At 42.1% G+C, this 25,192-nt stretch overlaps 1 protein-coding gene across 1 annotated transcript in view; it reads right to left on the reverse strand.

Annotated features, from left to right (window-relative positions):
- The window catches only part of si:dkey-172j4.3 (diacylglycerol kinase delta), a 115,229-nt gene that overhangs the window by 6,165 nt on the left and 83,872 nt on the right, over positions 1-25,192 (reverse strand). The window contains exons 16-29 of the mRNA XM_055938553.1: positions 24,650-24,804; positions 24,367-24,443; positions 21,236-21,334; positions 20,878-20,959; positions 20,523-20,630; positions 20,245-20,341; positions 19,855-19,962; positions 19,551-19,664; positions 19,187-19,321; positions 18,777-18,940; positions 9,277-9,391; positions 8,829-8,918; positions 8,276-8,395; positions 6,177-6,285 (exon numbers count right to left, since the gene is read on the reverse strand). Of these exons, the coding sequence (XP_055794528.1) occupies positions 6,177-6,285; positions 8,276-8,395; positions 8,829-8,918; positions 9,277-9,391; positions 18,777-18,940; positions 19,187-19,321; positions 19,551-19,664; positions 19,855-19,962; positions 20,245-20,341; positions 20,523-20,630; positions 20,878-20,959; positions 21,236-21,334; positions 24,367-24,443; positions 24,650-24,804 (1,573 nt within the window). The remainder of the gene's footprint in view (positions 1-6,176; positions 6,286-8,275; positions 8,396-8,828; positions 8,919-9,276; positions 9,392-18,776; positions 18,941-19,186; positions 19,322-19,550; positions 19,665-19,854; positions 19,963-20,244; positions 20,342-20,522; positions 20,631-20,877; positions 20,960-21,235; positions 21,335-24,366; positions 24,444-24,649; positions 24,805-25,192) is intronic.

Below are 25,192 nucleotides of genomic sequence, written 5' to 3' on the forward strand. Positions count from 1 at the left end.
CTAATGTCCATTGCTCGTGTTTCAAATCGAATCAAATTGTATTTGTCACATGCGCCACAGTGAAATGCTTACTTACAAGCCCTTAACCAACAATGCTTTAAGAAATTAAGAAAAATAAGTGTTAAGTAAAAAATAGAAAATAAAAGTAACAAATAATTAAACAGCAGCAGTAAAATAACAATAGCGAGGCTATATACAGGGGGCACCGGTTAGTTGAGGTAATTGAGGTAATATGCACATACAGGTAGAGTTAAAGTGACTATGCATAGATAATAAACAGAGAGTAGCAGCAACGTAAAAGAGGGGTCTGGGTAGCCCTTTGATTAGCTGTTCAGGAGTCTTAAGGCTTGTGGGTAGAAGCTGTTAAGAAGCCTTTTGGACCTAGACTTGGGACTCCGGTACAGCTTGCCGTGTGGTAGTAGAGAGAACAGTCTATGACTGGGGTGGATGGAGTCTTTGACCATTTTAAGGCCTTCCTCTGACACCGCCTGGTATAGAGGTCCTGGATGGCAGGAAGCTTGGCCCCAGTGATGTACTGGGCCGTACACACTACCCTCTATAGTGCCTTGCTGTCGGAAGCCGATCAGTTGCCATACCAAGCAGTGATGCAAACAGTCAGGATTGCTCTCGATTGTGCAGCTGTAGAACCGTTTGAGGATCTGAGGACCCATGCCAAATCTTTTCAGTCTGCCAACGGGGGAATAGGTTTTGTTGTGCCTTCTTCACGGCTGTCTTGGTATGTTTGGACCACGATAGTTTGTTGGTGATGTGGACTCCAAGGAACTTGAAGCTCTCAACCTGCTCCACCCATTGAGAATGGAGGTGTGCTCAGTCCTCCCTGTAGAGCACAATATTTCTCCTTTGTCTTGATCACGTTGAGGGTGAGGCTGTTGTCCTGGCACCACATGGCCAGGTCTCTGACCTCCTGCCTATAGGCTGTCTCAATGGTTGTCGGTGATCAGGCCTACCACTGTTGTGTCATCGGCAAAGATTATGGCCAGGCAGCCATGACTGCATGGCTGCCTGGCCATGCAGTCATGAGTGAACAGGGAGTACAGGAGGGGACTGAGCATGCACCCCTGAGGGGCCCCCAAGTTGAGGATCAGCGTGGCGGATGTGTTGTTACCTTCCCTTACCACCAGGGGGCAGCCTGTCAGGAAGTCCAGGATCCAGTGGGAGGTGTTTAGTCCCAGGGCCCTTAGCTTAGTGATGAGCTTTAAGGGTGCTATGGTGTTGAACGCTGAGCTGTAGTCAATGAATAGCATTCTCACGTAGGTGTTAGTTTTGTCCAGGTGGGAAAGGGCAGTGTTGACTGCAATAGAGATTGCATCATCTGTGGATCTGTTGGGGTGGTATGCAAATTGGAGTGGGTCTAGTGTTTCTGGGATAATGGTGTTGATGTGAGCCATGACCAGCCTTTCAAAGCACTTCATGGCTACGGACGTGAGTGCTACAGGTCAGTAGTCATTTAGGCAGGGTTACCTTAGTGTTCTTGTGCACAGGGACTATGGTGGTCTGCTTAAAACATGTTGGTATTACAGACACAGTCAGGAAAATGTTGAAAATGTCATTGAAAACACTTGCCAGTTGGTCAGCGCATGCTCTGAGCACACATCCTGGTAATCCGTCTGGCCCTACGGCCTTGTAAATGTTGACCTGTTTAAAGGTCTTACATCGGCTACGGAGAAGCGTGATCACACAGTCGTCTGGAACAGCTGATGCTCTCCTGCATGTTTCGGTGTTACTTGCCTCAAAGCGAGCATAGAAGTAATTTAGCTTGTCTGGTAGGCTCGTGTCACTGGGCAGCTCTTGGCTGTGCTTCTCTTTGTAGTCTGTAATAGTTTGCAAGCCCTGCCACATCCGACGAGCGTCAGAGCCAGTGTAGTAGGATTCAATCTTAGTCCTGTATTGAGGCTTTGCCTGTTTGATGGTTTGTCGAAGGCATAGCGGGATTTCTTATAAGCTTCCGGGTTAGAGTCCAACTCCTTGAAAGCGGCAGCTCTACCCTTTAGCTCAGTGTGGATGTTGCCTGTATTCCATGGCTTCTGGTTGGTGTATGAATGTACAGTCACTGTGGGGATGATGTCATAGATGCACTTATTGATGAAGCCAGTGATTGATGTTGTGTACTCCTCAATGCCATCAGAAGAATCCCGGAACATATTCCAGTCTGTGCTAGCAAAACAGTCCTGTAGCTTAGCATCTGCTTCATCTGACCACTTTCTTGATGACCGAGTCATTGGTGCTTCCTGCTTTAGTTTTTGCTTGTAAGCAGGAATCAGGAGGATAGAATTATGGTCAGATTTGCCAAATGCGAGGAAGAGCTTTGTACGCGTCTCTGTGTGTGCAGTAAAGGTGGTCTAGAGTTTTTCCCCCTCTGGTTGCACATTTAACATGCTGATAGAAATGTGGTAAAACTGATTCCCTGCATTAAAGTCCCCGGCCACTAGGAGCGCCGACTCTGGATGAGCATTTTCCTGTTTGCTTATGGCTGTATACAGCTCATTGAGTGCGGTCTTAGTGCCAGCATCGGTTTGTGGTGGTAAATAGACAGCTACGAAGAATATACATGAAAACTCTCTTGGTAAATAGTGTGATCTACAGCTTATCATGAGTAACTATACCTCAGGTGAGGAAAACCTCAAGACTTCCTTAGATATCATGCACCAGCTGTTGTTTACAAATATACATAGACAGCCACCACTTGTCTTACCAGAGGCCGCTATTTTTTATTTTATTTTATTTAACCTTTATTTAACCAGGAAGGGCTCATTGAGATTTAAAATCTATTTTTCAAGAGCGTCCTGGCCAAGATAGGCAGCACCAAGTCATTACAAAAAATTACAGACAGACAACATGAAAAACTACAAGTAATCTAGTAAAAACCATTCATGAATTCGCAAGAGTATAACAATATCAAAAACAGCAAATTAAAAACATTGACAGGTCAGGGAATCAGCCTCAAAATCCTTCATCAGTGATTTAAAAACACCAATCGGGACAAGTTCTTCCAGTTTAAAATTATTTTGTAAGGTGTTCCAAGACGATGGCGCAGAGTACATAAAATACCTTTTACCAAAGGTAAAGCTATTCTATCCTGCCGAAAAAGCTTAAAACCCGCCAGCTGTATGTTATTCATGTCGACATTCAGCCATGACTCTGTGAAACATTAGATATTACAGTTTTTAATGTCCCGTTAAGATATACGTGATCGTAATTTGTCCATTTTATTTTCCATTGATTGTACGTTGGTTAATAGGACCGATGTTAAAGGGAGATTACCCGCTCGCCGTCGGATCCTTACAAGGCACCCAGACCTTTGGTCGTGGATATCTCTGTCTCTTTCTCCTGCGAATGATGGGGATGAGGGCCTTGTCGGGCGTCTGTAGTAAATCCTTCCCATCCGACTTGTTAAAGAAAAAGTATTCCTCCAGTACGGGGTGAGTAATGGCTGTCCAGATATCTAGAAGCTTTTTTCGGTAATAAGGCACGGTAGCAGAAACATTATGTACAAAGTAAGTTACAAATAACGCAAAAAAACACAATAGCACAATTGATTAGGGGTTTGTAAAACGGGCAGCCATCTCCTCTGGCGCCATTCAGCCCAAGCAAGTCTCTAATGCACTTTCCTGTGGCGGTCCTCATGTGTGGCAGTGTCATCATAGCGCTTGATGGTTTTTGCGACTCCACTAGAAGAAACTTAACAAGTTCTTGAAATTTTCTGGATTGACTGACCTTCATGACTTAAAGTAATGAAGAACTGTAATTTCTCTTTGCTTGTTTGAGCTGTTCTTACCATAATATGGACTTGGCCTTTTACCAAATAGGGTATACCCACCCCTACCTTGTCACAACACAGCTGATTGGATCAAACGCATAAGAAGGAAATAAATTCCACAAATGAATGTTTAACATTGAAAACCATTCCAGGTGACTACCTCATGAAGCTGGTTGAGAGAATGCCAAGAGTGTGCAAAGCTGCCATGAAGGCAAAGGGTGGCTACTTGAAGAATTTCAAATATAAAATATTTTTTGGTTACTACATGATTCCTACTACATGATGTGTTTATTCATAGTTTTGATGTCTTCACTATAATTCTACAATGTAGAAAATAATACAAATAAAGAAAAACCCTGGAATGAGTAGGTGTGTCTAAACTTTTGACTGGTACTGTATATATCAATATATGTATTATTATTATTACAGAACAAATCTGTGGGGGCATGTGTCCTTGTACCCCCTATGGGCATGACGCCTCTAGCCGCATTCACATCACGTTGGAAACTCTGGAACTCCAAGCTAAAATGAACGTGAGTTATTTGCGTAGAGAGCTTCTTATTAGTTGATTCTGATACTTCTGAAGTGGGAAATAGGGGTATCATCTTTCTACAATGAGTAAGCAAGTCATTGATAGAAAAGTAATCAATATACTGAACAAAAATATAAATGTAAAATGCAACAATTTCAACAATGAGTTACAGTTCATATAAGGAAATCAGTTAATTGAAATAAATGAATTAGGTCCTAATCTATGGATTTCACATGACTGGGCAGGGGCCACTTGGGAGCCAGGCCCAGCCAATCAGAATATGGTTTTCCCCACAAAAAAAAGCTTAATACAGACAGAAATACTTAATCAGCTGTCCGGGTGGCTGGTCTCAGACAATCCTGCAGGTGAAGAAGCCGGATGTGGAAGTCCTGGGCTAGCGTGGTTATACGTGGTCTGCGGTTGTGAGGCCGGTTGAACGTACTGCCAAATACTCTAAAACAATGTTGGAGGCAGCTTATGGTAGAGAAATTAACATTCAATTCTCTGACAACAGCTCTGGTAGACATTCCTGCAGTCAGCATGCCAATTGCATGCTCCCTCTAAACTTGAGACATCTGTGGCATTGTGTTTTGTGACAAAACTACACATTTTAGAGTGGCCTTTTATTGTACCTAGCACAAGGTGCACCTGTGTAATGATCATGCTGTTTAATCAGCTTCTTGATATGCCACACCTGGCAGGTAGATGGAATATATTGGCAAATGAGAAATTAACACTAACAGGGATATAAAAAAAAGAAAAAAAAAAAAGAAATAAGATTTATGTGTGTATGGAACATTTCTGGGATCTTTTATTTCAGCTCATGAAACATGGGATCAACACTTGACATGTTGCGTTTTATATTTTTGTTCAGTATAAAACGGTATACCTTACATTCATAAAGCATAAATGTCACTTAAATTGATTACAAAATCACACACTCAAGAAGGCCATGCACAGTTCCAGTGTAACTGGAAGTAACACTATGCCTTAGACCCAAAATGGCTGCCTAGTCCTATACCCAAAATGGGCACCCAGTTTCCTATGGTCCTCCTGTACCTTGAGGTCGTGCCGCTGCAGCTGTGAGAGCTGGCAGCCCTGGATGTCCCTGGAGAGAAAAGTCTCTCTGTACTCCCCTAACCCCAGAGAGTACAGCCACGCAGCTACCTCCTCACTTTCCCACCTCTCCGCTATAGCCACAGACACAGACACAGACATAGACACACACACACGCACACAGACAGACCAGCGCAAAGAAACACACATATAGATATAGAAAAAGAAAACACACCAACACTGAAAGTTCACATACCAGAAGAGGCTGCTGAGGGGAAGACGGGCACAGAATAATGGATGGAATGGAGTTAATGGAATGGTATCAAACACATGGAGCCAATGTGTTTGATACAGTCCAATCTATACCGTTCCAGCTTTTACTATGAGCCCGTCCTTCAATTTAAAATGCCACCAGCCACCACTGACATGGACACTGAAAGTTCACGAATCCACGAGCATGCATAGGTGAACTCAAAGAGAAACAGAATCAAACAAGAGAAAATAAACATACAGAAGCTACAATATACAGCTACACAGCATTTAGAGCAGGCCAGGGGTATTCATATCTGGAGCCTGATTGTCCCCAGCAGGCCGTGAAGTAGGGGACTCGCCTAGACTCTTGCCTGACCGTTGCACCAGGCCACAATGTACTAAGCTGTGGCTGTGGTTGAATGGAGGTTAGGCCTCAAAGCAGAGGTTCGCCTGGATCCATACCCGACAGAGAGCTGTTGGACCAGGCCACAATATAATAGCGTGGCTGTGGTTGTATGGAGGTTAGGCCTTAAAGCAGGGACTCGCCTGGATCCTTACCCGACAGAGAGCTGTTGGACATCTGCTTGTGGAGCTTCTCTCTCTCCTTCCTCACCTTGGGCATCATCTTTAGCTTCATACTACTCTTACCACTCACTCTCACAGAGTCCTGGAAAGAGGGAGGGAGGAACAGAAAAGGGAAGAATAGAGGGAGGAAGAGAAATAATGTTGTGGTTGAATAAGAATGACTTCTGCTGTTGTCGATCCATGTACAAATCAGACCTGGGTTCAAATATTGTTGTAGGTATTTAAATTACTTTTCAATAGATTTCAAAACAAGTATTTAGATAACCTTAATTTGAAAAAAAACAGTAGTTGAATATTGGAATGTATTTGAAAATACCATTTGTAAAGTATTGGCATGTATTTACAATTACTTCAAATGCATTACTTTGGAAGTATATGAAAGATGGTATTATCATTTTTTGTTTTAATGTATTTGAAAATAGTTGTGAATGTACATAGTTTTATTTAAACAAACAAACTTAACATGTACAGGAATAATTTCACTGTTTCAGCACAATATGCGGCCCATACTTTATACTTTGGTGTCTCATGAAAGAGATGCTATGCTATTTCAAAAACGTCAGGGTTTCAAAAAAGCTCCTTGGACGTTGAACTGCGATCTGGTCTGAAGATACGCCCTCCAATGCTGAAAAGCTGCTCCACAGCTGCGAAGGATGCTGTGACGTCTAGGTACTCAGCAGCAACTCTGCTCAGTGTTGGGCACGTGTGACTGTGTGTCTTCCAGAATTTCAGAGGATCAGTGTTGCGCCGGTAAACTTTGCGGCAAGATCATTGATGTCTGCAGTAAGTGCAGACTTCTAAGTGGCACTGCACCATGCCAGTTTAAATTGTGAATCCAAGACTGAGGCAATCTGGTATGGTTTGTTATGCTCATAAACAGTCAGGCGCTTGTCAACTTCTTCCAGGTTTTTGACAAGCTTTCCATTCTACCTGGTAGAGCAAGTGAGGAGCTGTTTAGTCAGTCCTCTGATACATGGAATGATGTAGCTGGCTGTGACAATTTTCAGATCCTTGCACTCTATCTGTGGCAACCTCAAAGGGGGTTTGGATGTCCACAACACCAGCGAGGACATACTTCTCATACATAGATAACTTGGTGACAGGCAGTGTCAAGCTTTTCTTCATCAAGCACTGAGAACTGAGCGAATCATTTTGGTTGAGAGTTCTACCTTATGGCTGGTTGCAGACGATTCTCCCCTTCAAGGAGATCCTGTGCAAATATTGACTTGCTGTAGTGGGAGACAGTGTTGGAGGCTTTGGAAATGGCTTTGTTGTGGTTATCTGCAGATTTATAGAAATATTTCACAGTGAGTTGTAGTGTGTGAGAAAAGCATCTTTCATGCTGTGGAAAGTGAACTTCATTAAGGTCAGTGGAACTTACAGACCTTCCTCCACTTCATCATCAGTATCATCTTCTTCAGAGGATGTGTTGTCTTCAAAATTAGAAAAGGCAAAAACCATGTTATTGGCGTTATCATTGACCCCGGTGTTGACTTTGGTTGAGATCTTGTAGTGATCCAAGAGTTCCGCAGACTGTATGTGCTGGCAATGCATTCTCCAGTATGGGGGCCTTTGAACCGTTTACATGCCAGCATAACACTGTGAAGAGTCCAATTCTGTAAGAAGTGCCATGCCTTTTAGAGCATAATTTTTGACGGAATTTGAAAAGGGTTTCAAATAGTATTCAAGGAAGTATTTGAAATTGGCAGACTATTCAGTTTGTACAAATAACCACAAAAAAACAAATAAAAATAGAAAGAATACACAGAAAAAAACATCTTAAATAACAAATACACATGTATTTCAACCCAGGTCGGGTACAAATTGAGCAGACAACTTCACCAAAGACACACAAACACACCCCCAACCTTTACACCAGGGTTTCCCAAACTCGGTCCTCGGGACCCCAAGGGGTGCACGTTTTGGTTTTTGCCCCAAAACTACATAGCTGATTCAACTGATCAAAGTTTGATGATTAGTTGATTATTTGAATAGGGCAAAAACCAAAAACGTGCACACCTTGGGGTCCCGAGGACCAAGTTTGGGAAACCCTGCCTTACACACACACTCACATCCACTTCCTCTGAGCAGTGCATGGCAGGGCAGATCCAGTGTATGTCATCTAGCTTGTGGAGCTCAGCACTCAGAGAGTTGAGAGTAGAGAGAAGGTCCTCTTCCTGGGGAGAGTCCAGCTAAAACAGAGCGGGGGGGGGGGGGGGGGGGGGACAGGGAGGAGAGTGGGGGCGGAGGAGAGCGGGAGGGGAAGAGACCAGTGAAATATACATACATTATCTATTAGGAAACCTTTTTCACACTACTGAGCCAAACCAAACAGAACCGAGCTAATTAGCCTAATCTGCACTGGGTTGGTCTGTTCACGAATTCACCATGTTTGCTGGGACGGACAATGTGAAAATAAAATGTCTGATCCAGCACAGTAAGGTTTGGGTTTAGCCTGGGTCCTGGGAACTGTTCTGCTATCATTCCACTCCTTCCCACGCCTATGTCATGCAAAACAATATGGCAATGACAAGGAGTACAATGAATGGAATGTTAGCAAAACAGGTTCTGGATTTCAGGCTAGTTGGGGTTGGCTATAGTGCAGTGGTAGAGTTTATAGTATACCAGTAGTTTTCCCTCCAGCAGCATCCTGGTCTCCAGCTGAAGGACTTTACTGCTGTTCACAATCTCCACTGCTGTACTGCGACTCAGACACTGAGGAGATAAAACATACACAAACTATTGTATCGGGTACTACAGCATTTTAATTACTATAGGTTTGGGTTAGGAGTTAATCGTAACCCATGACAGTGTAGTTTTGTTGCACCTCAAAGTGTTTTTCCACAGTGGCTGCTGGGTAGTGTAGTTTAGTGAGTGCTGCTGGGTAGGGTAGTTGTGTTTTCCCCAGAGTGGCTTCTGGGTAATGTAGTTTTATGTCCCCGCAGGTCACTGCTGGGTAATGTCGTTTTTGTTCCCACCGGTGGCTGCTGGGTAGTGTAGTTCATTGTATTCCGAGAGGCTGCTGGGTGGTGTAGTTTAGTGTAGTGACTGCTGGGTAGTGTAGTTGTCTTACCTCAGGGCTGGATGGTTTGGAGGGGAACGCTTCAGTGAGGACCATGGCACTAGCATTGACAGCATGGGCTAACTCCTGTTCTACCAGTTTATGGGTCTTAGCTGCCTCTCTTATCCTACAGGAAATAAACATAACATTGTGTTATATATCAAAATAAAGACAAATATAACCAAAAAAAAAGACTTGAATTGTAAGAGCTCTATTTCCCCCAACATATTTACATTTTAGAAACATGTATGTAAGAAGTTGGGTAGCACTTTATAATAACTCCACGTAATAAAGCATTTATAATGTATTTATAAATAGTTTATTCATCATTTATTAATACTTTAAAAAAAATGTCAGCAACCTAGTTATTCACACATTTATACACAACTTTAAAATAATTTAATAATGATCCATAAGATAATTGAGCAGATATTTAATGTAGGTCCTTATAAACCATTTACTAATCATTAGTATTTGTGCGTGGCCTCATCTAAAGTGTGATCTATTTATACATTATAAATACTTTGTAAATGTTTTGAGTGACCCGTGTAATTTCTCACAAAAAAATTGACATTCCAGCAGTACCGGATGCTCCTTAAGCATTAAACAATAAGCACATAATACAGAGGATGCTTAAGAAAATATATGAAACATTTTATTTGAAAACAGTCACACTATTGTAATAGTGTGATGTGTAACTTCAGACACACTCCATGCTGAGTGAAATAATGTTTTTAGTCCGAAAATGTGAACAAACGATTTTTGGCAGTGACTTTTCTACCAAGATCAAAGTGTGGATTACAATCACTCCATAGAGCAGTGTAATCTCGGTTAAACCAGAACAAAAATATTGCGTAATTTGGTCCGATGCATGATTAAGTTCTGAGTCCATAAGTGTTCCGCTTTGTCTCCACCTTCGCAAAAGGAAACTCTCAGCCAAACAACACGACACACTAATTTCACCACATGCGCAAAGCAGTCACAGTTTAAACCGTGCCTTTTCCCAGTCCTGGTACAGTGGTTCCTCCTTTAAAAGTTGCGTAATACTGCAGCACACTTTGAGGGCTGCTGCAGAATTCTATGTCACGTTATTTAATTGTCAGCCATTTTTACCATTAATGCTAGTTCGACGACCAGAGGGCATCTGAGAAGCATTTGAGTCTTCAATATTGGAATTACTAGATAATTTAAAACCTTTTTTTGTAAGAACATATGGGATTGATTTGAAGAAATTTAGTATAATTAATTTGATTCTTATTATGGTGTTTCTATTCCAAGAAAATCAAAAAACGAAATCCTCAGGGTTTCCGTTACGATGGAATGGAAAATATGGCGCTGTACAATGTGACGGTCGGGAGTAGGCTACAGTACTAAGAGCATAAGAGGATTGGAGGATTATAAATTAATATCTAAGGAGCATTTTTTTGTTAGGGCAAATCTGACCTGTGAGAATATCTAAGGGGCTTTTATATAATTCAAAATTAATTAATAATAATAATAATCACTTTGTTTAAAAAAAGTATTTTCCTTTAACCTGGAGTAAGCGAGAAAAATGCCATTCTTGAACATGGGGTGAGACATTCTCAAAATTTTGTAAATAAAGCCAGTTAGTTATTTATAACTATTTCTTTCTGTTTTTAGAGGGAGAGAAACCAAAAGCTGCCTTAATGTGTCTCCCGGTCGCGGCCGACACGTGTATCGAACCAGCATCTGCAGCAACGCAGTTTGCACTGAGATGCAGTGTCTTAGAACGCTGCACAACTCTGTTAGGAAAATATGGCGTTGTGCAACGTGATGGTCGGGAGTAGGCTACAGTACTAAGAGCATAACATTTCACCACCCTAATTGTAGTGTAACCAATATCCAAACGGAGATTCAGTGAAAATATAAATCTCATTGATTTATCAAGACCAGTCCCCATGCTTGTCTCAGAGTAGCGTGAAAAGGTGCTGAAATAGGCTATTGCTTCAAATCCTATTGCTTCTAACTTCAATGCTTTTTAAATAAATAAGACCTACTGTACACCACTTTTAACAGAACATCACTCAACACTAGTGAGACTCATTTTGCCTACGGTAGGCCTACAGTATATCTAAAAATATTTTTTTCAATAACATGACTCTCTGCCAATAATTACATTTAGAGGATTGGAGGATTCCAAATTAATATTTAAGGAGGATTTTTTGTTAGGGCAAATCTGATCTGTGAGAATATCTAAGAATATCTTATTATTAATTAATAATAATAATAATAGTTTTGTTTAAAAACAAACAATATTTTGGAGATTATTTTGTTTTCCTTTAACCAAGAGTGAGTGATAAAAAGGCCATTCTTGAACATGGGGTGAGACATTCTCCCTAATTTGTAAATAAAGCCAATTTGTTAATTAGAATGATTTATTTCTGTTTTTAGAGGGAGAGAAACCAAAAGCCGCCTCATGGGTCTCCCGGTGGCGGCCGGCACGGGTATCAAACCAGCATCTGAATACAGCATTTGAATACATTATTTTGCTGAACTATCCCATTATGTTTAATGAGTTACTACCTTTAAAGGTACTACCCAGTAAAGGTGCTGGCAAATAAAGCCATGGGTGAAAATAGTCTGCGGTTAACAAACTGAAGCAATGGAAGCATTTCACTTCTTAGATGTTAAGTCCCCTACAGTGCCTTGTAAAAGTATTCATCCCCCTTGGAGTTCTTCCTATTTTGTTGGATTACAACCTGTAATTTAAATTTCATGTAATGGGCATACACAAAATAGTATAAATTGGTGAAGTGAAATGAAAAAAAATTACTTGTTTCAAAAAAATTATACAAAAAACCCCAGGAAAAGTGGTGCGTCCATATGTAATCACCTCCTTTGCTATGAAGCCCCTAAATAAGATCTGGTGCAACCAATTACCTTCAGAAGTCACATAATTAGTCCACCTGTGTGCAATCTATGTGTCACATGATCTCAGTATATATACACACATGTTCTGAAAGGCCCCAGAGTCTGCAAGACCACTAAACAAGTGGCACCACCAAGCAAGCAGCACCATGAAGATTAAGGAGCTCTCCAAACAGGTCAGGGACAAAGTTGTGGAGGAGTACAGATCAGGATTGGGGTAAAAAAAATATCAGAAACTCTGAACATCCCACGGAGCACCATTAAATCCATTATTCAAAAATGTAAAGAATATGGCTCCACAACAAACCTGCCAAGAGAGGGCCGCCCACAAAAACACACGGACCAGGCAAGGAGGGCATTAATCAGAGAGGCAGAAAGAAACCAAAGATAACCCTGAAGGAGCTGCAAAGCTCCACAGCGGAGACTGGAGTGTCTGTCCATAGGACCACTTTAAGCTGTACACTCCACAGACCTGGGCTTTACGGAAGAGTGGCCAGAAAAAAGCCATTGCTTAAAGAAGAAAATAAGCAAACGCATTTGGTGTTCGCCAAAAGGCATGTGGGAGACTCAGCAAACATATTGAAGAAGTTACTCTGGTCAGATGAGACAAAAATGTAGCTTTTTGGCCATCAAGAAAAACGGCATGTCTGGCGCAAACCCAACACCTCTCATCACCCTGAGAACACCATCCCCACAGTGAAGCACGGTGGTGGCAGCATCATGGTGTGGGATGTTTTTCATCAGCAGGGACTGGGAAACTGGAAGGAATTGTGGATTGAATTGAAGTAATGATGGATGGCACTAAATACAGGGAAATACTTGATGGAAACCTGTTTCAGTCTTCCAGAGATTTGAGACTGGGACGGATGTTCACCTTCCAGCAGGACAATGACCCTAAGCATACTGCTAAAGCAACACTCGAGTGGTTTAAGGGGAAACATTTAAATGTCTTGGAATGGCCTAGTCAAAGCCCAGACCTCAATCCAATTGAGAATCTGTGGTATGACTTAAAGATTGCTGTACACCAGCGGAACCTACCCAACTTGAAGTAGCTGGAGCAGTTTTGTCTTGAAGAATGGCTAAACTCCCAGTGGCTAGATGTGTCAAGCTTATAGAGACATAACCCAAAAGATTAGCAGCTGTAATTGCTGCAAAAGGTGGCTCTACAAAGCATTGACTTCGGAGGGGTGAATAGTTATCCAGGCTAAAGTTTTCTGTTTTTTTGTGTTATTTCTTGTTTGTTCCACCATAAAAAATATTTTGCACCTTCAAAGTGGTAGGCATGTTGTGTAAATCAAATTATACAACCACCCCCAAAATCCATTTTAATTCCAGGTTGTAAGGCAATAAAATAGGACAAATGCCAAGGGGGTGAATACTTTCGCAAGCCACTGTAGATGGGGGACTTTCAGTGGTTCTGGACCGGTTCCGACTGACATTTGGTGTACAAAGTGCTGTGTGAACGTTGTTGGGTCCTGTGCCTTACAGTGCCAGAAAGCCCCATATGTCTGCTCTCTGCTACCACTCTCTCAGCGAAGCAGACTTGAAGTGTCAGGTTTCAGACCCTAGTGGCATGTGAAATTTTCTGGCCTATCCAGATAAAGATTAGATAGAGAAAGATAGATTTGCTCTTCCTCTGAGCGAACGGACCCCAGTCTTGGAGACGGCATATGAGCATATGAAAGGGGACAATCTAGCGAATCCACAGTTGTGGTTTCATCTCACTGTGATATTCTCAGCCGGATTTAGAGCTCTCACAATGAAAAAATACTAAATCATTTCATAGAATTTAAAGAAGACCACTTTCACTTGGTCACAGACGGACGAAATCACTCCGTGATTGAAGCTGAAGTTGTAACGAGTCTGCCCACATTTGATTTGTGCCTCTTCGCCGCTCAGTGGAAGCTTATGATGAACTTCTCTGTCATCAGTTATATGAAATGGTGCCAATATTGTACTGTCACTAAGTACTGTGTGGTCGTAAATATTTTACAGTCATAACAAAGGTGAAATCTTATAGTAAGTTGTTCATAATTTGATTGTTAATATATACACTAGTGAACAAACTGGACTTGCTCTGTTCGAGAATATCCTATCAACGGGACCTGAAGAACTGTATGTTTCTTGGAGTTGTGGCATATCAACGACATGGATCATATACAGTGGGGAGAACAAGTATTTGATACACTGCCGATTTTGCAGGTTTTCCTACTTACAAAGCATGTAGAGGTCTGTAATTTTTATCATAGGTACACTTCAACTGTGAGAGACGGAATCTAAAACAAAAATCCAGAAAATCCCATTGTATGATTTTAAGTAATTAATTAGCATTTTATTGCATGACATTAGTATTTGATACATCAGAAAAGCAGAACTTAATATTTGGTACAGAAACCTTTGTTTGCAATTACAGAGATCATACGTTTCCTGTAGTTCTTGACCAGGTTTGCACACACTGCAGCAGGGATTTTGGTACTTAAAAATCATACAATGTGATTTTCTGGATTTTTGTTTTAGATTCCGTCTCTCACAGTTGAAGTGTACCTATGATAAAAATTACAGACCTCTACATACTTTGTAAGTAGGAAAACCTGCAAAATCGGCAGTGTATCATATACTTGTTCTCCCCACTGTACATCTTGCTGGTTTTTGCATGCATCGTCAAGACTGGACGGCAGCCTCGGGTAAGATGAAGGGAGGGGAGTGTCGCTTTGTTAAAAACAGCTGGTGTGCAATCTATAATGTTAAGGAAGTCTCAAGTTTTTGCTTGCCTGAGTTAGAATACCTCATGATAAGCTACATACCATACGATTTACCAAGAGTTTTAATCTATATTTTCCGTTGCTGTCTATTTACTGCCACAAAAAGGTGCTGGTGTAAGACTGCACTCAGAGAGATGTATAGGGCCATAAGCAAACAGGAACATGGACATCCCGAGGCAGTGTTTCCCATGGCCGGTGATTTTAATGCAGGGAAACTGAAATCTGTTTTACCTAATTTTTACCAGCCCGACACCTGTGCAACTTTAGGCTACATAACTCTAGATAACCTTTACTCAACACACAGAAATACATACAAGGCTCTCGCTCGCCCTCTCTTTGGCAAATCTGACCATAACTTAAGCCAACACTTCTTTTGGCCGCCTTTCCTTCCAGTTCTCTGCTACCAATGACTGGGACGAATTGCAAAAAAAAAAAAAACGCTGAAATTGGAGACTTATATCTCCCTATATCTAACTTTAAGCATCAGTTATCTGAGCAGCTTACCAATCGCTGCAGCTGTACACAGCCCATCTGTAAATAGCCCATCCAATCTACCAACCTCATCCCCATATTGTTTTTTTTTTTTTTTTGCTCTTTTGCACACCAGTATTTCTACTTGCACATCATCATCTGCACATCTATCACTCCAGTGTTAATTTGCTAAATTGTAATTACTTCACTACTATGGCCTATTTATTTCCTTACCTCCTCACACCATTTGCACACACTGTATATGGACTTTTTATATTGTGTTATTGACTGTACGTTTGTTTATTCCATGTGTAACTCTGGGTTGTTGTTTGTGTCGCACTGCTTTGCTTTATCTTGGCCAGGTCGCAGTTGTAAATGAGAATTTGTTCTCAATTGGCCTACCTGGTTAAATAAAGGAAAAATAAAATAAAAAATCCTCCTGATTCCTGCTTACAAGCTAAAACTCAAACAGGAAGTACCAGTGACAAGCTCAATACAGGACTGTTTCGCTACCACAGACTGGATTTTGTTCCGGGATTCATCCGATAACATTGAGGAGTTTACCACATTAGTCACTGGCGTCATTAATAAGTGCATCAACATCGTTGTCCCCACAGCGACCGTACGTACATATCCCAACCAGAAGCCATGGATTATAGGCAACATCCGCACTGAGCTAAATGCTAGATGCGGGACACTAATCCGGACGCTTATAAGAAATCCTGCTACCTCCCTCCCGGGTGGCGCAGTGGTCTAGGGCACTGCATCGCAGTGCTAGCTGCGCCACCAGAGTCTCTGGGTTCGCGCCCAGGCTCTGTCGCAGCCGGCCGCGACCGGGAGGTCCGTGGGGCGACGCACAATTGGGCTAGCGTCGTCCGGGTTAGGGAGGGTTTGGCCGGTAGGGATATCCTTGTCTCATCGTGCTCCAGCGACTCCCGTGGCGGGCCGGGCGCAGTGCGCGCTAACCAAGGGGGCCAGGTGCACGGTGTTTCCTCCGACACATTGGTGCGGCTGGCTTCCGGGTTGGAGGCGCGCTGTGTTAAGAAGCAGTGCGGCTTGGTTGGGTTGTGCTTCGGAGGACGCGTGGCTTTCGACCTTCGTCTCTCCCGAGCCCGTACGGGAGTTGTAGCGATGAGACAAGATAGTAATTACTAGCGATTGGATACCACGAAAAATTGGGGAGAAAAGGGGATAAAATTTATAAAAATAAATAAATAAATAAATAAAAGAAATCCTGCTACAACATCTGATGAGCCATCAAACAGGCAAAGCATCAATACAGGACTAAGATCGAATCCTACTACGCTGGTTCTGACGCTTGCTGGATGTGGAAGGGCTTGCAAACTATTACAGAGGGAAACCCAGCCGTGAGCTGCCAGTGACGACAGCCTACCAGACAAGCAGATCACCATAGTTCCTAAACGACAAGGTAACCTGTCTAAATGACTATTGCCCCATAGTACTCACATCTGTAGACATGAAATGCTTTGAAAGGCTGGTCATGGTGCACATCAACACCATCATCCCTGACACCCTGGACCCACTCCAATTCGCATACCGCCCCAAAGGATCCACAGATGACGCGATCTCTATTGCACTACATACTGCCCTCTCCCACCTGGACAAGAGGAACACCTATGTGAGGATGCTGTTCATTGACTAGAGCTAAGCATTCAACAATAATAGTGCCCTCCAAGCTCAGGACCCCGGGACTGAACACTGGATCCTGGACTTCCTGACGGGCCGCCCCCCCCAGGTGGTGAGGGTAGGCAACAACACATGTGCCACTGACCCTAAACACGGGGACCCCTAATTGGTGTGTGTTAAGTCCCCTCCTGTACTCCCTGTTCACGCACGATGGCGTGGCCACGCATGACTCCAACACCATCATTAGGTTTGCTGATGACACAACGGTGGTAGTAGGCATAATCAACGACAACGATAAGACAGCCTATAGGGAGGAGGTCAGTGACCTGGCAGTGTGGTGCCATGACAACAACCTCTCCCTCAATGTCAACTAGACAAAGGAGCTGATCGTGGACTACAGAAAACGGAGGGCCGAGCATGCCCCCATCCACATCGCACATACGCTGCTGCTACTGTTTATTATCTATCCTGTTGTCTAGTCACTTTACCCCTACCTATATGTATATATCTACCTCAATTACCCTGTACCCCCTGCACATCGATTCGGTACTTTAATAATAAAAATAATGCCACTTTAATGTTTACATATCTTGCATTACTCATCTCATATGTATATACTGTATTTTATACCATATATTGCATCTTGTCTATGCCGCTCGGTCATTGCTCATCCATATATTTATATGTATATATTCTTAATCCATTCCTTTACTTTGATCTGTGTGTATTAGGTAGTTGTTGTGAAATTGTTAGATTACATGTTAGATACTGCTGCACTGTCGGAACTATAAGCACAAGCATTTCGCTACACTCGCAATTACATCTGCTAACCATGTGTATGTGACCAATTTTTTTCATTTTATTTGAGTTATTGTTTCTTATTGTGTATTTATTCCTTGTGTTATTATTTTTCTATCTGCATTGTTGGGAAGTAAGCATTTCATTGTTTGTCTACATCTGTAAAATGTCTAACTGCAAATAAACACGTGACATTTCTACCTCAATGACATATCAGTAGTAATGAAGGACTAAAAATCCTCTAGAGCAAAACTGTCCTGTCCGGCCAGCTGTTGTGTGTAGGCTACATCTCCCCGTTTTATGATTAGTTTGGGTTCGAAAGGTTAACAACATTAGCAAAACATTCACATTGAAACTCTTCCTCAAGTCCACAACAGTTTTTGTGAATAAAATGTTCATTTAATTTCCTTTAACATCCTTGTATGCTTATTCTTTTACCATTGATATGTTCTCGGCTATTTTGAGACCTTGACGGTAGACTCAGAAAAATGACGTTGCTACAAGCAGCACTGCAGATATTGGCGTGTGTGAGATGCAAGACTTTGCTCCTCACACACAGTATCTGCGTATGTGCATGGGTTTGCTTCACTCTGTTAGAGCGTGGTAGCTACAGGACCAAAACAGCGGGGAGGTTTAGCCTCGCGCTTCAACGATCTTAGTTATTGCGGGAAATTTACCCACTATGCTGTTTACTTTGTCCGCCTATGTCATATCGCTGAGTCTACCTTTAAAATTACGCTCCAGAACTTTTGTATAACTTCAGACAAATGATGAATAAACTATTTACTAATCCATCATAAATGTTTTTTTGTACATGGAGTTATTATAAAGTGCTACCAGAATTTGTTCTTAATTTACATGCCTGGTTAGGTAAAAGTTCAGTAAATTCAAATGTATAGTTCATATTTTCTCAATTAATTTTTCATAAAATATTTCATTGAATACCTAGTGATGAGTGTGTCTGCCACCATCCCTAGCTGCTGTACTTGAGCACATTCCTCCTCTGTGAGGTATTCCATAGACTGCTGAGAGTTGAGGCGGGGCCTGGAGGAACGGTAGGTGTCAATCTTCCTCTTATCCTCCCATGATGTTAGAGTCCTCTCAAAGTTCTGGAACATAGCAATAGAATGTAGGAATAGAATGAACAGAATGGACATGATGGATGCGTAGAGGTTTATTAGATACATCAGTTGCCCTAATGCCGTGTTCCTCAATCCTGCTGTGCAGGCTTTTGTTCCAGCCCAGCACTCACACACTTAATTTGACAAACCAAACAATTCATTGATAAATTGGCTGGCCTGGAACAAAAGTTGGCCTATCCATACACACTCACTCCCTCCCAAACACCAACGTACTCTGTCTCTGGTGAGCATCTGAGCTCTGTTTTTGTGTGTGATCTTGACTATCCCTGGAGGTTGGATCCATGCTTCTCCATCCACCTGTACTGGTACACCCTCCTCCCCTAGGATAGTTATCTTCACCTGACGACACTGGAGAGAGGGAGGAGAGTGAGGGGGGAAGGAGGAGGGGAGATGGGGAGAGAGGGATGGGGGAGAGAGAGAGAGAGAGGGATTCAGTATGTGTATGTGAGTGTGGTCAATTCAATATCATTTCTACTGTCTTTGGAACTTTAAAATGTGACTGTGATGCATGTATTGAAGGTTTGTGTGTTAGTGTGTGTGATGCTACCTGTGTTATGCGGTGGTGTGTGTGTGTTACCTGTGCTATGCGGTGGTGTTGGATGTTGATGACTCTGGATACCGCCATCTGCATACTGCCAAACACAGCCACCACCTCTAACTTCTTATCATCAAACGACGGAGCGCCAAAATTCTGAACACACAGAACCAAAAAAAACAAATTACTTGCAAAAATAAAAAACACACTAAATGCATATAAGAGTGTGCCACTTGTTGAAATGAATCCTGAAAAACAGTTACCAGGTAAGACAGTATATTAGCTAAAAGCTAGCTGCAAAGTGTAAAAACATTCCAGTGAATAAGAAAAGAGTGTGTTAACTCACGTTGTCCTCTTTGGTTCCCCCCCAGAAGTTGATTCCCCCTGCATAGCTTGGGATGTTGAGAACAGCTAGGCCCTGAAGACTAGGCAGACACATAGGTACACCATCACACTAGAGAGAGAGAGAGAGAGAGAGAGAGAGAGAGAGAGAGAGAGAGAGAGAGAGAGAAAAACATTTGTTCATCATACAGGTCACAGAACCAAGGGTAGGATCATTTAAAACACAAAGAGCATCTTATTGTCAATCACACTCTAATATGTATTTAGCAGAAGTCATTTAGACTTCTGCCATTTAGCAGAAGTCACACGAGACTAAAACATATTTCCTTATTCCTTAGAAGTGTGCATTTGTTTGTCTTCGTATAATTTGTCAGACAACTGTGTGTGACCTTACTTCCAACAGTACTCGTTGTTCCAGATTCTTGTATGTCTTATGTACCAGTTCCTTGGTGCCCATCACTCCATACCACAACTTGTTCTTAGTACGACTACTGCAGAGAGAAAGGAGGAAGTACCCTGATATGCTAAAACATTTAACCATTAAAGAAACATTCTAATTTCAACTTCCATTTACCTTTCATTGCCTTGGTGCAAATTGTACACTATAATTGCAACACACAGTATGTGTATCAATAAAGTTTGTATTTGAATAAGAGGATATTTATTGTGTACCTGCATTTCTTGGGATGTTCATCTCTCTTGTTGTTGAACTCCAGGGAGATCTTAGCATCCAGACCGATCCCAAAGTAGTTGTTCATGACACACTTCTCTGAGCACTGACTGTAGAGGTACACGCAGCACAAGGAACATGAATACTCTCCCATATCAATTCTTGAGTTGTCTTGTGCACTAATAAGTCGCCTATATGCTTCTTGTTTCTCTGTAACTACTGTAAAACCACTCACTGTAATATTGTATACAACAAAGACGGATTGATTGTGAACTGTGCTAAATTCAATCAAACTCGCATTGAGGTATTTTCTGCAATTCCTTGATATATATATTTTTTTAAACACGCACTACTTACTCTTCGTTGAAAGACGGAGGGCTGAGACTCTCTGGTTTCTCCAGGACGATGGTGGAGGAGGAGGGGCTTAAACTGACGTGACCTGAGAGAGGCATAATGGGTAAATGGACCGAGAAGTTTGATTTTACTAACATCTTATTTAAATTGAAACATTTACAAGGCCCTCCCTGTCAGTACTTCGGCCCAAACATGTAAGGGCAATATTATTATTATTATTATTATTATTATTGTTGCCTGCAATTAGAAGTTAGATTGCATCTAGAGTAGGATTCAAACCTGGGCAAATTTAGGATTCAAATTGTGTGTGTGTTCATGTGTGTGTGTGTGTGTGTGTGCGTGTGTGTCTGTAGTAACTCACGTGGCTCTGCCTCTTTCAGTTCCTCACTGTTCTCTCTCTTGATGGAGGAGGAGGAAGACATGCGCTGGAGAAGAGTGTGTTTATTCTGTTCATCCACCACTGGAGAGAGAGAGAGAGAAGGATTGAGAAAGAGGGAGAGAAAGATAGAGAGAGCAGTATATGTGAGAGTTCATGTGGGCGTTTGCAGCACACTAGCGCTTCTGTATGTGTGTGTGTGTCACAGCGTACAGTTGAAGTCGGAAGTTTACTTACACCTAAGCCATATACATTTAAACTCAGTTTTTCACAAATCCTGACATTTAATCAGAGTAAAAATTCCCTGTCTTAGGTCAGTTAGGATCGCCACTTTATTTTAAGAATGTGAAATGTCAGAATAATAGTAGAGAGAATGATATATTTAAGCTATTATTTCTTTCATCACATTCCCAATGGGTCAGAAGTTTACATACACTCAATTAGTATTTGGTAGCATTGCTTTTAAATTGTTTAACTTCGGTCAAACGATTCGGGTAGCCTTCCACAAGCTTCCCACAATACGTTCGGTGAATTTTATCCCATTCCTCCTGACAGAGCTGGTGTAACTGAGTCAGGTTTGTAGGCCTCCTTGCTTGCACATGCTTTTTCAGTTCTGCCCACAAATTTTCTATGGGATTGAGTTCAGGGCTTTGTGATGGCCACTCCAATACCTTGACTTTGTTGTCCTTAAGCCATTTTGCCACAACTTTGGAAGTATGCATGGGGTCATTGTCCATTTGGAAGACCCATTTGCAACCAAGCTTTAACTTTCTGACTGTTGTCTTGAGATGTTTCTTCAATATATCTACATACTTTTCCTCCCCATGATGGCATCTATTTTGTGAAGTGCACCATTCCCTCCTGCAGCAAAGCACTCCCACAACATGATGCTGCCACCCACGTGCTTCACGGTTGGGATGGTGTTCTTCGGCTTGCAAGCGTCCCCCTTTTTCCTCCTAACATAATGATGGTCGTTATGGCCAAACAGTTCTATTTTTGTTTCATCAGACCAGAGGACATTTCTCCCAAAAATATAATCTTTGTCCCCATGTGCAGTTGCAAAGCATAATCTGGCTTTTTTTATGGTGGTTTTGGAGCAGTGGCTTCTTCTTTGCTGAGCGGCATTTCAGGTTATGTCGATATAGGATTCGTTTTATTGTGGATATAGATACTTTGTACCTGTTTCTTCCAGCATCTTCACAAGGTCCTTTGCTGTTGTTCTGGGATTGATTTGCACTTTTCACACCAAAGCACATTATCTCTAGGAGACAGAGCGCGTCCCCTTCCTGAGCGGTATGATGGCTGCGTGGTCCCATGGTGTTTATACTTGCATACTATTGTTTGTACAGATCAAGGTGGTACCTTCCTGCGTTTGAAAATTGCTCCCAAGGATTAACCAGACTTGTGGAGGTCTACAATTTATTTTACGATGTTTTGGCTGATTTATTTAGATTTTCCCATGATGTCAAGCAAAGGGGCACTGAGTTTGAAGGTAGGCCTTGAAATACATCCACAGGTACACCTCCAATTGACTCAAATTATGTCAATTAGCCTATCAGAAGCTTCTAAAGCCATGACATCATTTTCTGGAATTTTCCAAGCTGTTGAAAGGCACAGTCAACTTAGTGTATGTAAACTTCTGACCCATTGGAATTGTGATGCAGTGAATTATAAGTGAAATAATCTGTCTGTAAACAATTGTTGGAAAAATGACTTGTGTCATGCACAAAGTAGATGTCCTAACCGACTTGCCAAAACTATATGTTGTTAACAAGAAATTTGTGGAGTGGTTGAAAAACGAGTTTTAATGACTCCAACCTAAGTGTATATAAACTTCCGACTTCAACTGTGTATATCTATTCATTATACACTACATTGCCAAAAGTATGTGGACACTTTCTCGTTGGACATTTCATTCCAAAATCATGGGCATTAATATGGAGCAGGTACCCATTTTGCTGCTATATAGAGCCTCCACTCTTCTGGGAAGGCTTTCCACTAGATGTTGGAACATTGCTACGGGGACTTATTTCCATTCAGCCACATGAGCATTAGTGAGGTCAGGCACTGATGTTGGGCGATTAGGCCTGGCTCACAGTTGGCGTTCCAATTCATCCCAAAGGTGTTCGATACGGATGTGGTCAGGGCTCTGTGCAGGCCAGTCAAGTTCTTCCAAACCATTTCTGTATGGACCTCTCTTTGTGCAAGGGGGCATTGTCATGCTGAAACAGGAAAAGGCCTTCCCCATACTGTTGCCACAAAGTTGGAAGCACAGAATCGTCTAGAATGTCATTGTATGCTGTAGCGTTAAAATGTCCCTTCACTGGAACTAAGGGGCTTAGCACAAACCATGAAAAACAGCCCTGGACCATTATTCCTCCTTAACCAAACTTTACAGTTGGCACTATGCATTCGATCAGGTAGAGTTCTCCTGGCATCCACCAAGCCCAGATTCGTCCGTCGGACTGCCAGATGGTGAAGCATGATTCATCACTACAGAGAATGCGTTTCCACTGCTCCAGAGTCCAATGGTGGTGAGCTTTATACCACTGCAGCCGATGCTTGGCATTGCGCATGAGGATCTTAGGGTTGTGTGCAGCTGCTCGGCCATGGAAACCCTTTTCATGAAGCTCCCGACAAACAGTTCTTGTGCTGAGATTCCAGAGGCAGCGATGTTGCAACCGAAGACAGACAATTTTTACGCGCTACGTGCTTCAGCACTCAGTGGTCCCGTTCTGTGAGCTTGTGTGGCCTACCACTTCGCAGCTGAGTCGCTGTTACTCCTAGACGTTTCCACTTCACAATAACAGCACATACAGTTGACCGGGGCAGCTCTAGCAGGGCATAAATTTGACAAACTGACTTGTTGGAAAGGTGGCAACCTATGACGTTGACATGTTTAAGTCACTGAGGTCTTCAGTAAGGCCATTATACTGCTAATGTTTGTCTATGGAGTTTGCATGACTGTGTGCTTTATTTTATACACCTGACAGCAACAGGTGTGGCTGAAATAGCCGAATCTACTAATTTGAAGAGGTGTCCACATAATTTTGTATATATAATGTATGTGTGTTTCTATATACGTATGTGTTTATGTGTGTGTGTGTGTGTTGTACCTTTCCCAGCCTGCTCTATGATCTGGCTCAGTGCTTTCTTCAGACTGTTAGCTCTCATCATCAGCTGTTCTCTGGACCTGTACCAGGGTTGGAGACAATTCAAATTCCAGTCAGTCAATTCAGGAAGTAAAATGAAATTCCAATTAAATAATTGAAAAAAGGCAATCCATCCAACTGAAAAAGATAAGCTATTTATTTAATAAGTTTTTACATTTTTTTCATATTAATTTCAAATCACTTCCTCAATTGAGTGAGGTAAACGTGAATTGACCTCAACCCTAACCTGTATGGGGGCCGGGGTTCCTCTCCGGTAGTGTCTGTCCCCCTCTCCTGGTCCCCATCCTGGGGTGGCACACTGCCGGCTGGGACCACCTGGGCATCAGCCTCCTCACTCAGAGCCTTCACCAGACTGTCCAGTTTCTCATTCAACAGGGCACACTGAGGGAGAGATAAACACGAACCCAAACCCTTCACCAGGCTGTCCAGCTTCTCATAGAGTTCAATTTGGATCAACTCTCTACTACGGTATGATATCATAAAAATACAACACAGTAGATACTTTATGTAAATATTGTAGAACCAAGGATCGTTTAAAAATATGGACGTTTAAAAATATTCAGGGTTAAACATACTGCATATTACACTTTGCTTCCAGACAGTTAGAGAGGAGAGAATGCCTCTGTCTACGTCCCACATGGAGCCCTTTTCTCTATGCAGTGCACTACTTTTGACCAGGGCCCATACAGGTCTGGTCAAAAGTAGCGTACTATAAAGTGAATAGGGTGCCATTTGGAATGAAAACTCAAACTTTTAAATTTTCTTGATG

This window comes from Salvelinus fontinalis, chromosome 11 (genome assembly GCF_029448725.1).
Source record: "Salvelinus fontinalis isolate EN_2023a chromosome 11, ASM2944872v1, whole genome shotgun sequence".
NCBI lineage: Eukaryota > Metazoa > Chordata > Actinopteri > Salmoniformes > Salmonidae > Salvelinus > Salvelinus fontinalis.